Source organism: Mya arenaria, chromosome 4 (assembly GCF_026914265.1).
Source record: "Mya arenaria isolate MELC-2E11 chromosome 4, ASM2691426v1".
Classification (NCBI taxonomy): Eukaryota; Metazoa; Mollusca; class Bivalvia; order Myida; family Myidae; genus Mya; species Mya arenaria.
The window spans coordinates 49,732,738-49,747,599 of NC_069125.1; the positions used below are offsets into that span (position 1 = coordinate 49,732,738).

The 14,862-nt window shown below is 36.7% G+C and overlaps 1 protein-coding gene across 2 annotated transcripts; it reads left to right on the top strand.

Moving 5' to 3' along the window:
- Nucleotides 1-1,025: 1,025 nt before the first annotated feature.
- On the top strand, nt 1,026-10,850 carry LOC128229734 (thymidylate synthase-like). 2 transcript variants are annotated; one of them, XM_052941545.1, is made up of 10 exons: nt 1,026-1,076; nt 5,828-5,954; nt 7,493-7,601; nt 7,721-7,866; nt 8,102-8,278; nt 8,632-8,802; nt 9,006-9,106; nt 9,390-9,464; nt 9,925-9,996; nt 10,304-10,850. In XM_052941545.1, the coding sequence occupies exons 2-10, from the start codon at nt 5,876-5,878 to the stop codon at nt 10,439-10,441; spliced, it is 1,068 nt and encodes a 355-aa protein (XP_052797505.1). In that variant the 5' UTR covers nt 1,026-1,076; nt 5,828-5,875; the 3' UTR covers nt 10,442-10,850. The 2 variants fall into 2 exon arrangements, with proteins under 2 accessions (XP_052797505.1, XP_052797506.1); XM_052941546.1 differs by lacking the exon at nt 5,828-5,954.
- Nucleotides 10,851-14,862: the final 4,012 nt, after the last annotated feature.

Sequence of the window (14,862 nt, forward strand, 5' to 3'; positions counted from 1 at the left end):
TCCAAGAGTTAAGTCATAAATTTTAACTACTAAATAAGATTACTACGCGATCTATTTGCAGCGGACTTAAACGTACCACTTTTTAAGTATGTAAACCGTCCAAATACATCCAAGGTTGTTTTTGAAAAAATGGCCGAGGAGATCCGAATGCCCCCTCGTCCGACTTCCACACCCCTCTCCACCCACCAAGAACTTTGGCATACAGGTCACGACCAAAATGAAGTAATGTATTAAATATCGGCGTACACACCCTCGCATACTCTTTTGTATGTAAGGTACGAGCCCTACCCTCCTTTACCTCTACACTTTGAAATGAGGTATGTGAAAGTAGTATTGAGACTTCTTCATAGCCACCCCGAATTCCTCCGACTTCCCCACGCATCTCAAACCACCAACAACTACGGCACACAAACCACCTCGCAGACTCTATTGTATGTAAAGTATGATCCCTACCATCCATTACCTCCACACTTTGAAATGAAGTATCGGAAAGTAGTATTTGAGACTTCTTCGTAGCCACCGACCCCTCCTCTGACTCCCCCACCACTCTCCAACCAACCTCAACCACGACATACAACCCACTTAAACGCAATACAGATTTAAATCATACTGCATTCTCTTTTGTATGTACTTAGAAATATGAATGGGGTTCCCGGGTTTTAATCACTCCATGCCCCACCCCAACTACTCCGACTCCCCCACCCCTCTCCAACAACCAAGAAATACAGCATACAACCCACTAAAACACAATGCAGTTTTGAAGCACGGCGTACGAACCTCCTCGCATACTCTTCTTTTGTATGAACTTATGTAAATGAAAGGGGGTCCCGGGTTTTAGTCACCACAACCCCACCCCACCCCTCCTCCGACTTCTCCACCCCTCTCCAACCTCCAACAATTATGGCATACAACATTCCAACACAATTAATAAAGTATTAAAATCGGGCGTATAAAAGAAAACGATATATACCTATGAAATGAAAGGGGATTTCGGTATTTACCAGGATTTCGGGATTTCGGTAATTCCACCGACCCGGCGGGAAATATAAACTGGTCAACAACTCCGCGTTTGTTAGGTAAGTTTCGGCCTGGGTGGTTTGTGGTTAACAAGCCGGCCAAATTGATTGATTGATATAATGTTGTATAAACTTTTTTCACAAGCGTTGAAAAATAAATGAGTTTAAACTAATGTTTTTGTTTTGTTTTTTTTGCAATTTTGGTGTTAGGAACAGAAGTTAAATTTAGTGCCATTTTGATTTTCTACACTATTTTTGAAAGAAACAGCCGATGTATAATTTAGCCACAATAATGTTCTTCTCCGTGGCCTAGTGGTTAAGCACCCACCTACGGAGCAGGAGGTCGTGGGTTCGATCCCTGGCCGTGTCATACCAAAAGATGTTAACAGTTGGAAAAGTGGTGTACTCGGTACTGGTTTAACCCAGGAAAGTTATACCCCGTGTATCGGTGCTTTACACCGAGCACGTAAAAGAACCAAGGGGTCTCTTTGAAAAAGAGCTAGGGTATTGCACCCGGACTTCCTTGTATCCCACCACTGTCACTTTAGAGTGCTGTCCCTTCAGCAAAAAAAAAAGGACCCCGTTGGAATTAAGTGCTTGCACTTTCACGGGTTATCCTTGACAGCAAGGTCTAAAGAAATACATACATTCATCAGGGTTCGAATTTAGACTTGCATACTCGCAGAATGCGAGTGACTTTTATTCAAGCTCGCAAAATTCTGCGAGTGGCTTTTTCCAGACCACAAAATGTTAAAAGGAAAGTAGAATAAACATGAACTTAACTCCGCTACTAAGTCGAGTGTAAACAGGCTATAGGTATAGGTGGCATGTTTACACTACCAGTATAAAGAAGACAGTACAGAATCACGCTCTAGTAAGTTTTCAAAAATAAAACAAATACGGAAAAGGCTGAGTTTTATCTCTAATCTTTCTGGGATGCTCCGAGGCGTGCATAATACAAAGTGAATACAAATGATGTAATCACCTAGCTCAGTCATTGGCTAAATTGCGCGCACTATATGTAAACTCCATCAACCTTTGAATATATTTCCGCCCAACTGTCAAAGTGAATAGATTTCATCGATCGATATATTCCATGGTCCAAAGCATCCACGCTACATTTAATGTTGCTTTTATTTATTTTAAATTTATAATGTTTTAATACTTCTAGACTTAATGAAATCTGTAGCATGCTTGCGGAATGGGTATTACCCGATGGCGAGGGTAAATAAACAAACTGAACAATGTCAAATTATTGGACAGCTTTGTTACCAAAAAATCAAAAAGCGGCCAGCATCTGATGAGTCTTCCCAAGGCAATCTTACTTTAAATTTTGCACATTCATTATGTGCCAGTCAATTGTAATATGGGGGTCCACGGAATAGTGGGGACTTGACTTCTGGTCAAGTCAAGCCCGGATAAAATCCCTGTTAAGCGTTTATCTTAAAGCAATAATATAATGCTTGACGAAAAATGAACATTTCGGCAGTTCCCCAAACAATTGAGATCTGTTATATTGTGAATTATCTTATATGACTGAATTGGAGACAAAAACAATAAAAATATCAAAATTGTCTATCTCTGAGAGTGCAGCTTTACCGTGGAGTCGACAAAACAAAAACCATCAAAGACACCGAAGTGGTTGTTTATATGGACTTAATGTATATATCATTATATATTTTTAAAATCACTAATTGATCAATCAGACAACATTTTCCTAAAGATAGTATTACTATTAGTTATGCACCAGTCAATTGTAACCACCCACACCCACCCCACCCCCAGGTCCGGGGGTATACCGCGGAAATGGGCCGTGTTTTTACCTTCCAGGTGGCCCCGCAGTGCCGGGTGAATGCGGTGGTTTTGTCTTCCAGTCAAATATAGCTGGGAATGGGCCTTACCTAGAGTCCCCTTGGGTGCGGGGGCATTTAGCGGGGGTTTTACGAGCAGTTCGTTCGCAGTCCGGGCGGAGACTTTGGCTGGACTGAAAGTCAAAGTCCCCGCTATTCCCCAGACCTGGGGGGCCGTGGTTACAATTGACTGGTGCATTAGAGACCTCCTAATAACATCTTACACCCTTAAATTTTATTTTTAGGAATTAACCCTTAGTATAGTGCACAGCAAATTGATATTTTATTGGTCAGGGGTTAAGCTTGGTGTACAGGCTTGCTAGGGACAGATGCAAGGGGGAGGGTTGGGGTCAGGGACATGTTCCCCACTGTTTTGGCAGGATGTGCATGTTTGCTTTTTCGATTGAACTTTAAATAAAAAAACATGCACAATGACACTATTTTCTTGAAAAAGAATGCTGAAAGAAAAAACTCTTCTATTCTGACAGTGATTTTTTTTGGGGGGGAGGGGGTGCAATTTACTGCCTTCTAAAGGCTGTTTCCCCTAGCAAAAAATGTCAATTAACCCCAGAATTTATATTTTTTCCCAATTTGATTAATGAAGATTATGGTAATGAATAAAAAAGAAATGAATTTCTTGAAATATAAACAAAATCTTAATACTTACTCTTTCACAGCATAATGTATGCATAAAAAGGTTAGAACATGAATGTTTTACACAGTGATTTTTATTTAAATTTTCAAAACCACCTGTGGCTTTACAAAATTGGGAAAATACAATGAACATTAAAATGGTCATTTAAAATAACCAGTAACAAAGACAACTATTAAAACTGTTTCAACTCTCTTCAATGACAGTTACAATCATCATAACATGTAAAACATGATTTTTGTGCCAAATGATCCCTCATTCTTCATAAATAATTATACGTCATACGGCGTTCGGCGTCAACAATTAGTTATAATCATCATCTTCTCCTAAACCCCTTGGACAATTTTAATGAGACTTCATAGGAAAGATCCTTGGTTGGTGCTTTTTCAAAATTGTTCAAAGAAATGAATTCCATGCAGAACTCTGGTTGCCATGGCAACCTAAAGGAAAAGCGTCAACCATTGGTTATAATCATCATCTTCTCCTAAACCCCTTGGACAATTTTAATGAAACTTCATAGGAATGATCCTTGGTTGGTGCTTTTTCAAAATTGTTCAAAGAAATGAATTCCATGCTGAACTCTGGTTGCTTTGGCAACCTAAAGGAAAAGCGTCAACACTTGGTTATAATCATCATCTTCTTCTAAACCCCTTGGACAATTTTAATGAAACTTCATAGGAATGATCCTTGGTTGGTGCTTTTTCAAAATTGTAAAAAAAAATGTATTCCATGCAGAACTCTGGAGTCTGGTTGCCATTGCAACCTAAAGGAAATGTGTCAACAATTGGTTATAATCATCATCTTCTCCTAAACCGCTTGGACAATTTTTATGAAATTTCATAGGAATGATCCTTGGTTGGTGCTTTTTCAAAATTGTTCAAAAAAATGAATTCATGCAGAACTCTTGTTGCTTTGGCAACCTAAAGGAAAAATTACAAAACTTTTTTTGGCAAATACTATCAGGCCTAGTGCTTAAATATTTGGTGTGTAACATTGTCATTATCTACCATGTTTATTCAAATTATGCCCCTGGATAAAAATTGGCATCACCCAGTGAGTTACGAGTTCATTATAAATACATTTTGTTAAAATTTGATGTTTATGTAAAGTTTACTCTTGAAACAAGGGCAGCAAGTATTGCTGTATGGTCTCAGACTCACTTTTTGTTGGAGATTCCACTACTTTCTATTTTTAGTAACAATGGAATAGATTTTAAATTTTATTAAGTCTTCAACATAGTCACTTCAAAGGTAATTATTGTCCTTTTTTTAAGTTCATAGATTATAATAATTATTATACACTATACACTAGGCCAAAAAAAAATACCTGTGTTTCCCGTTACATGGCGAAAAAAATTAGGGGGCGGTCGGTCGGGGTTTATTTTTTTGTTGTTTTTACAGTTTCGATTTCATGCAAAATTCTGTTGCATCAAATCAATTAAATTATATCTAAGCTTTCCATAATTAACAAAATATCAGTAAAAACAGCATTGTTTAATGTCTGAAATCATTTCCTTACCTTTGCCTGCGGTATTTTCACGCCAATTTTGCCCATGACATTTGGTGTGTATTTTGTATACAATACTCCTTTATAAGACGCGATCGGTTTTTAAAACAAATCCAGCACTGCAATTTCTACAAATCTATGATGATGTTCTAGCGAAACAGCCATTTATCAACTAAAAATCGCCAATTTTCTTGTGAACTGTGAGCTCTCTTATGTGGAGGTAGGTTAATAATAGAACAAGTAAACGTGGATATGGATTTATTTTACATATTATTTATAATTTATCATTATAATCGTAACAATCAAAGTTTCATTCATATTTGTAGTGAATTCAAACATTTCGTTCATTGTTTTAAGAATCCCAGACGACTAGTATTGATTATAATATTTTTCCGATCGTATGGTATTTTCTTACCAGCCTAGACGGATTCCTGGCAATCAAGTGGTATCATACGGTACCCGACCGACCGATTTAAATACGAACCATAGCCACACGCCTTTGATCTTATTACCGCTCGTGCTCTGACGTCACAAATTGTACCGTTTGATCAGCAACTGACACATTCCTATAATTGTGTTGTTTTAACTTTCGCATGTTTTTGTTTGGATTTCAGTTGATGAGACTTAAATTAAGCGAAATGAATAGCCATTGATAACTGCGGATAAATTAATGTAACGATTAATGAAATGTGAACCTCGCTGTTAAGCTGATGTACGCAAAGCCTAATGTAAAAAAGTAAGTTCTATTTTGGACATGGATAAATAACACCGCGAACTATATCTTAAATATTTTCATTATACAGACAGCAAAATGTGTCTCCTGTGATCAACCACGTGTTTGGACCATAAACATGCGTTTGCCAATTAGAAGATATCGGACAGGGATCGCCGAACTCCGCCATTTTGTTTCCCTGTTGACAAAGTGTCTCGGTAATACATAATCAGGAATGAAAGTATATTCTCCGAGAACAGAGACAGACAAACAACGAAAATAATGATGATATATTTAATTTTTGATTTTTTTAGTTTTATGCCTAAAAAAAGATAAGGTTCGGTCGGGTTACCGGAAACACAGCTAATTTTTTTGGGCCTTATATAGAAAATTTTGATTATTTGAAGGATGGTGATGTTGTCCTAGATGGAAGAAGCAATAATAGATATTGAATGTGTTCTGCTGATTTAAGAGCTTAAGGCAGTTTATTGGATGGTGCACTGTTTGTTTTTTGTGTATCCATACTAAAAGTTATTTCAGTGTGCAAGCAATTTAACATAGTTTTGTCAGTGTGCAGGCAATTGAACGAAGTCCTCTCAGTTGTTTGTGTATCTATACTTGTTCTTTCAGTGTGCAAGCAATTTAACATAGTTTTGTCAGTGTGCAGACAATTGAACGAAGTCCTGTCAGTGTGCAGGCAATTGAACAAAGTCCTGTCAGTGTGCAGGTATTTGTACCAAGTGCTGTCAGTGTGCAGTCAATTATCAAGTCCTGTCAGTGTGCAGGCAACTGAACAAAGTCCTGTCAGTGTGCAGGTATGAGAATCAAATTCTGTCAGTGTGCAGTCAGTCATCAAGTCCTGTCAGTGTGCAGGCAACTGAACAAAATTCTGTCAGTGTGCAGTCAATCGACAAGTACTGTCAGTGTGCAGGAAACTGTGACAAGTCCTGTCAGTGTGCAGGCAATTGTGACAGGTCCTGTCAGTGATTATCCAGGCAACATGTTTGACCAGTATGTTTTTATGCCTCCGAAGGTGGGCATATTAAAATCGCACTGTCCGTCCGTCCGTCTGGCTCTGTAACTTTCCCTTGTATGGACAGATTTTAAAATAACTTGCCACATGTGTTCCACATACCAAGACAACGTGTCGCGTGCAAGACCCGTGTCCCTACCTCAAAGGTCAAGGTCACACTTAGTGTTTATTCACAATGGAGTGCTGCATATAAGGACATAGAGTATAGGTTGTCGTGTCCGGGCTGTAACTTTCCCTTGTATGGACAGATTCTAAAATAACTTGCCACATGTGTTCCACATACCAAGACGACGTGTCGCCTGCAAGACCCGTGTCCCTACCTCAAAGGTCAAGGTCACACTTAGTGTTTATTCACAATGGAGTGCTGCATACAAGGACATAGGGTATAGGTTGTCGTGTCCGGGCTGTAACTTTCTCTTGTATGGACAGATTTTAAAATAACTTGCTACATGTGTTCCACATACGAAGACGACGTGTCGTGTGCAAGACCCATGTCCCTACCTCTAAGGTGAAAGATACACTAAGTGTTTATTCACAAGGGAATTCTGAATATAAGGACATAACATTGTAGGTTGTCAAGTATGGGTGGTATTTTTTTTATGTTCAGAGGCAATTTAAAATAACTTGCCATATGTATTTGACACATTTATTACGGTACAAACATCTTGTGTACAACAAGGAAAAAATAATTATTTGAATTTATAGGCATATTTTTGTACTTAGATATTGTCATGATGTCAGTGGAGGTCAACGGACACGCTCAAGGTGATGCAACACATGACCAGACGAGTAAGAAAGTAAATGGTTCAATGACAAATGGATTGTGTAACAGGTATTCACTGAATGCTTATTTAGTTATCAACTTGGCTTTTGAGTTATAAAAATGAAATAAAAAAATTGTTCAAATGTGTGTTTAAAATGTTATGTAAATGAAGATTATATTGTTTTTAGCTCAAATAGCGTAAGGAGGCACTCTGAATACAACTACCTGGATGCAATACAACAGATCATCGATCATGGTGTTAGGAAGTCCAACAGGACAGGCACAGACACACTTTCAATATTTGGGATGCAGATGAGATACAACCTAAGAGATGGTGGGTGACTTACTTAAAAAGAGATCAAATTCATGTGCATTATTTTTAAAAAAACATGTTAGAGAATTTACTCAGATGTTAGCCCTATTTGTGATAGATAAATACCGGTACATTTTGCTGAAAGACGTTCTGCGGAAATTATTCATAAAATAGATTTCATACTTGCAACACTATAACGGTGGTAAAATAACACTGAGACTAAGTCTTTTAGTTAGTTGAAATGATTTGTTTTTAGAATTTCCACTGTTGACAACAAAGCGGGTGTTCTGGCGAGGACTTGCGGAGGAGCTACTATGGTTTGTCAAGGGGTGCACAAATGCCAACATTCTGAAGGACAAGAATGTACACATCTGGGATGCCAACGGTTCCAAGGAGTTCCTGACCAACCTGGGCCTAGGACATAGGGAAGAGGGTTGGTTGGAGTCATTCATTTTATAAAAGAAAAATACCAATAATTTTTTTTGAAGAAAGCACGAAGTTCCTTAATCCTTAATACAAACATAAAACACAAATAACAGGTTAATCAATTGAAACATATTCAAAGGTATATTTTCAGATATTGTAAGCAGGTCTTTTTCTGGACATTCTATTGGAAAATTGAATCAAATTGGAAAATCAAAACTGGGAATTACCTGTAAAATTTGGAATTCTAAATGGTTCCAAGGCAATTGGTCAGATATTTCTGGTTTCCTAGAAAAATACAGTAGACCTGATTTGATTGTCATAGTATCAAAAACAAAACAATACTGTTCTTACTGATTTCAGGTGACTTGGGTCCGGTGTATGGGTTTCAGTGGCGACATTTTGGTGCAGAGTACACGGACATGCATGCAGACTATGAGGGCCAGGGAGTGGATCAGCTGATGGATGTTATAGATAAAATACGCAACAATCCAGATGACCGCAGAATCATTATGTCCGCTTGGAATCCCATTGGTGTGTTTGATAAATGATTTTAACATAACATTTATTCTACTTTTGCGGTGTTTGGATGGAAATGTAAAACAATGGAAAACATGTAATTTTCCAAGTTGTTGTTTTCACTATTCTTATGGTGCTGTTATGCACATAAAAATTAAAACTTTGATGCAAAACTAAATAGGAAATGTTAACATATTTTTTTCTTGTTTTGTTTGTAGATCTGAAGAAGATGGCCCTTCCCCCTTGCCATGCATTTGTACAGTTCTTTGTGGCAAATGGGGAGCTCTCCTGTCAGCTGTACCAGAGGTCTGCAGACATGGTATGTTGGCCTTAAAATAAAATATACATAATACATGATGCTTCCGCTGTGGCCTTTGGACTAGGCGCTGATAATAATGTGCGTAAAAAGCAGGTATTGTATTTAATGCTTAGTGAAAAGAACACTAGCATTTGGCATAAAAACAGTTAAACTTTTCATTGTTTAACATTCTGGCATAATAAAACACATTGTTACAATATATCTAGATGGCGCCATTCGTAAATGAACAAGTATTTGGTTTTTCTAGTTCTTACAAGTTTCAAAATGTTGCCCTTTTTTGCAGGGTCTTGGAGTTCCGTTTAACATTGCCAGCTACTCACTCCTGACCTACATGATTGCACACATCACCGGGCTCAAGGTAAACATGCAACCCTAGTTATTCTGGTTAAGTGTTCAGTGTATATACTTTATTTTTGGTGTTTGTGATAGGGAAAAAATATTGACAATATTGCTTTGTACAAATAGATATTCTAACAACATGTAGACTGAATACAGTGCTTTTCAGTTAATAGGAAATGCTAGTTTACATAAAATGTTTTTAAAAGTTTTAACGTGCAAAAGAAACTGTCCTAGTTGAGGGCAATATGCCCTGGGAAGCCTACCAAAAATATAGCTGGTATGAGATATTTCCTTTTGATGCATCAGGAATCCCCTAAGCAAATGTCAAAATCCCCTTATTTTCTGAACCAAAACTTTAATATAATTTTAAGATATTTTCGTCAGAAATGCAAAACACAGATAGTATCATTTTGCAATGGAAATTTAAAATTACATGAACTATTTAAGTTTTATTAAATGTTACTCATGTTGTTATTCAGCCTGGTGACTTTGTCCACACTCTTGGAGACGCCCATGTGTATGTGAACCACATTGATGCTCTAAAAGAACAGGTTAGATTTGCTAACATTTCTTGTCCATGACATACCAAACAATAAACTCCCATTATGTCTTTAATAGGAAACAAGTGGTTGGTGTGGTCATACACTTGAATTTTCGTAAATGAATTTTCTTTATATTGATTTACTTCTTCTTATTGTTTTTAAAAAAAAAGGCAATGCTTATTATCAAGTATGTTCATGTTCCTGACTTACTGAAGTTTAATTACATGTTAAATTAATAATAATTGAATGATTTTATGTTTGATTGGATGAATTTAATTCTGAAAATTTAACATGCTTTTGCTTTTAAACTTTGTAGCTGCAACGCGAGCCAAGACCATATCCAAAACTTGTGATCAAGAGAAATGTGACAGACATTGATGATTTTAAAATGGAAGACTTCGAAATAGTGGACTACAAGCCCTACCCCACCATCAAAATGGACATGGCTGTTTGAACCCTTCACTGCTAGAACATTGTCCTACTGTTGCATTGACAAGTGCCATATTTGACAAAATATTAATAATGTGGATTGTGCTTGTAAAGCTATACTTTTACAGGTGCTACTAAGCAAGTGTTTTGTTAATGTATTTCTCATTTTGTAACTTTATATTCTTTCTCCTCTTTCAATGCTTGCTGTCATGTACCATAGCTTTTTTTCTGACCTCTAAGAAAAATATATATATAAAATATGTCTCATACACATAGCACATTTTTCTGTGGCATTGAATGAGAAACTGAGCAATAGTTAATGACTATGTGAACATAATACCACAAATGCTTGTCAAACTTATGTATACATTATGTGTTCATTGAATTGGTAATAATGTTTGCTCAATTTATATTAAATAAATTTTACAACACGCTTTAAGCATAACATTATCTACTGAAAGGGCATATACAGTGGTCGAAATTAGCACAAGCCCGCTAGCCCTGCACTGGTAAAATGTCTTTTGGGCTTGCCCAAATTCTGAATTTTATATAGCAGGGCTTGTTCAAAAATTTGATGCCAAGGCTGAAGCAATAGTATAAGAATAACAATGATACTCAGCACATGGAAGTTAACAACAATAGAACAATGATACTAGGTACATGGAAGTTAACAACAATAGAACAATGATACTCAGTACATGGAAGTTAACAAAAGCAGAATACAGAGAACAATGAGAATGTGTGTCACTGCTTGATAATATCTTCCTTACAACTGAGCTATAATAAAGTACAGGACAATCTGAATGAAAGCTATATTCTCAAATATAAGCTAGGATTTGAACAAGTGTTAACGATTAAATTTCTTGCATGTAAATACTTTGTATCATTAAAAATAAAATGGAGAGGATTTGAAAGGAGGGACTCAAATCCTGTATAGTAATGAAATTTGGAGTGTATCTAACTTATGCAAAGACGTAACAAAGGTGAGTAGGGTCATGGTCAAGGTCACCGTTACTAAACATAGAAAAATGGTTTCAGTTAAAACTTGGTATAAAGCAAACCTTTTTTAAGTTACCTTTGGATTGCAGTTGGTGTCAAGTATCAAGGTCACTGTCACTAAAAGTTCTCTCAATAGCTTTGTTTAGAATAACTTGTAGTGATGAAACTTGGTAACGGCATATATGATGGTCATTAAAACAAGAGGCCCATAAGGGCCTGTGCTCTACTGGCATGGCTTTTGTGTTCATTTTCAATCCAGAGCATGTATGTATGGGTAAAAGGCAACAATCATATAGTTCACGTTTTGTGTTAGGGTTAGCTGAAAATGTTGCATGTTCAACATCTGAGGACGGAAAGTGTTGAAAGCAGATTAATTGCATGAACTATTTTAATATGTGCCAAGTAAAGGTCATCTGACAAAAAAAAAAATGCTTTCAAAACTGTACTCAGGCCACACCAAATTAATGTTTAGTTCCTCGGATTTTTGCCAAAAAAAATTGGAGCGAGCGAGCGAAAAAAAAAATAAAAAATAAAATTTTGTCAGTTTTCATAAAAACCGAAGCGAGCGAAGAGCGAAAAATATATTTTCCTTATATTCAATATAAATAAGAAAGAATGTTCAAAATAATTGCCCTTAAACCCATTTTAACGCCATCTTGCACTGAACCTCTAATGGACATTGGGAAAATGTTGGAATACATACTATTTATTCATCCGTGTTTAGTACAAACATTATATGGATAAATCTAATTTCTTATATAATTAAAACGTACATTAATATGACGATCATTCATAATAATAAATAACCCTGCTTTTCGTAAAAAGTTTGAAACAACTTATATAAATCTACCTGAATCAGTTTTAACATCATATGCAACTGTATTTAGACATAACTAAGGATTGATTTGGGATTTTTAAAAAATGATCACTTACACAGGCATCATCAACCATCAGACTCTATATAACATAAGACTAAATTTTGTTTTTATTATCACAGGAAATGCAATGACATGTGCTTATTAAAACAAAAAGAACAAGAGTATTTTTCAGAGTACTTTTTTTTGGTTATTTAGATGTTTTTATGCACCAGCCAATTGTATATGCCCCCCCCCCCCCCCCCCCCCCCCCCCCCCCCCTTAAGTCCGGAATAGTGGGGACTTTGACTTCCGGTCTCTAAAAACTCGGGTAAAATACCCGACCTGCAGGGACACACTGCTGGTAAAATCCCTGCCCCGCAACCCTGAATACCTATGTGAGGCCCATTCCCGACTATTTTCAATATGAAGACAAAACTACATTCACTAGGCACTGCGGGGCAACCTGAAAGGTAAAAACACAGCCCATTGCCTCTGCTCAAGGGCGAGGGGTGGGCGGGGCAGTGGTTACAATTGACAAGTGCATTACAATCCCGGATTATGCTGCAAATAAAAACAAAATATAAGGTGATAAACTTAGGCTTACTTATGTTGAGGTATATCCAGACCAGTGTTTATATCGCTGTTTGTGAAAAGATATTTGTTCAAAACTGTTGTTTTGTCAGACTTTGATCAAAAATGAGCTTGATACATCAATTTGGACCAAACAATGACTCATATTCCAGTTAAGTTGACCTGTCCGATTTCCATTCAAAACGAGTCACTAATTACGCAATATAATCGCTACCAGTCTTAGATACACATGCTTTATTGCATAATGATTGCTTTAAATAATGATCCTTTACTGCATGAGACGATCAACAATGACTTCAAGCATGCTCAAAACATATTTATTGTCAAAAATAAGATTTAATTTCCAAACTTCGAGCCACTTTGTTTATACCGGAAGCTGCCATTTTGATTGAATTTGTTGAAACCCTAGTCTAAAATAATAGACATGTTATACGGGATTCTTCCAATCCCTAAGGATTTGCCATATCAAAAATCTAAAAAAAAATCCGTCAACGTACAATTATTTGGACTAATTGAAACCCATGATAAACCGATTGATATACAGTATAAAAACACTACGCGTCGGTAACTTCCCTTTACAAAAACATGAAAACTAGCGTAGAAAAATTATACTTGATTATTTTAAGCCTTCTAATAAATTATTACCTGAAAAGAATCTGCTTGGCGATCAAAATGGAGGTGCGGGCGCACAAAAAAAATAAAAAAATTTTTTTACATTTTCAAAAAAATAGGAGCGGTAAATCTGCGGAACGAAATATCAATTTGGTGTGGCCTCTTGGTCAAAATTTCATTTCTGTAGCTTTAAAAATAAAAAAAGTTGGTCAAAAGGTCAAAGTCAAGGTCAACCGAGGACAACATTTATGCTCGTTTGCAAAACTGTACACATGGTCCAAATATCATTGCTGTAGCTTTGAAAAAAAAAAAAAAAAGGATGGGGCCAGCTTTTGCCCCAGGGGCATAATTTCAACTGTTTTGCTAGACAGTCATCATATGATGCTCCATAACAAATATCAAAGGTATGAGCCTTGTGGTTTGAAGGCGTTTTATCTATATTAAGGATTGTTGGGATAAGAGTTAGATTTGTGCACATAAACTGGTTTAAACCCCCAGTAAATTTACATTTTACTGACCGTTCCAAGGTGGTACCTAACATTTCTTGATAAACCTACCTATTTATTGACCATATAAAAAAACCTTGTTTTGTTGCATTTTGTCATATTTAGTTTTGCAAACCTTTAATGAGTGAAGGAGATGTGGAGCAGATACACAGTTTATGCACGGCTCAAAAACATTAACATACTACTGTGAACACTTCGATCGGTAGAAACTATGATAAAAGATTCACAATATCTTTTAAATGCCTGTTGAGATCCATCCCTAGATACAAAAACAAACTTGTCATTTTAGCCCCATCACTTTTTTCGTAACAATGTATCAAAATGAAAAGTTTGGCTTTGTCAATTAATTTATCAAGTACTAGATGTTAGGGTATGAGCACATTTACAGGGGTGCAGACCATGCAACCAGAAATGACGGATATAATCACAAAATGCTCTGTTACAAGAGGCAACTTCATTTCAAAATGTTCACCCGTTGATTATTAGACATGTAATAAACAAGAGCTGTCACAGTATGTGACGAATGCCCCCGAATGTGACATTGACCTACGAACAAGGTCAGTACATGAAAAGTTGATCTTGCCTTTACGTGTCAAATACATATTGCAAGTTATTTTAAATTGCCTCTGAACATAAAAAAATACCACCCATACTTGACAACCTACACTGTTGTCCTTATATTCAGAATTCCCTTGTGAATAAACACTAAGTGTATCTTTCACCTTAGAGGTAGGGACATGGGTCTTGCACACGACACGTCTTCGTATGTGGAACACATGTAGCAAGTGATTTTAAAATCTGTCCATACAAGGGAAAGTAACAGCCCTGACACGACAACCTATACTTTATGTCCTTATATGCAGCACTCCATTGTGAATAAA

Bases quoted from the DNA above. Each gene is read 5' to 3' on its own strand.
- LOC128229734 (XM_052941545.1), top strand. From the start codon at position 5,876: ATGCGTTTGCCAATTAGAAGATATCGGACAGGGATCGCCGAACTCCGC. The intron at 7,867-8,101 runs GTGGGTGACTTA...ATTTGTTTTTAG, and splicing joins GAGATACAACCTAAGAGATG to AATTTCCACTGTTGACAACA. The intron at 8,279-8,631 runs GTTGGTTGGAGT...TACTGATTTCAG, and splicing joins CCTAGGACATAGGGAAGAGG to GTGACTTGGGTCCGGTGTAT.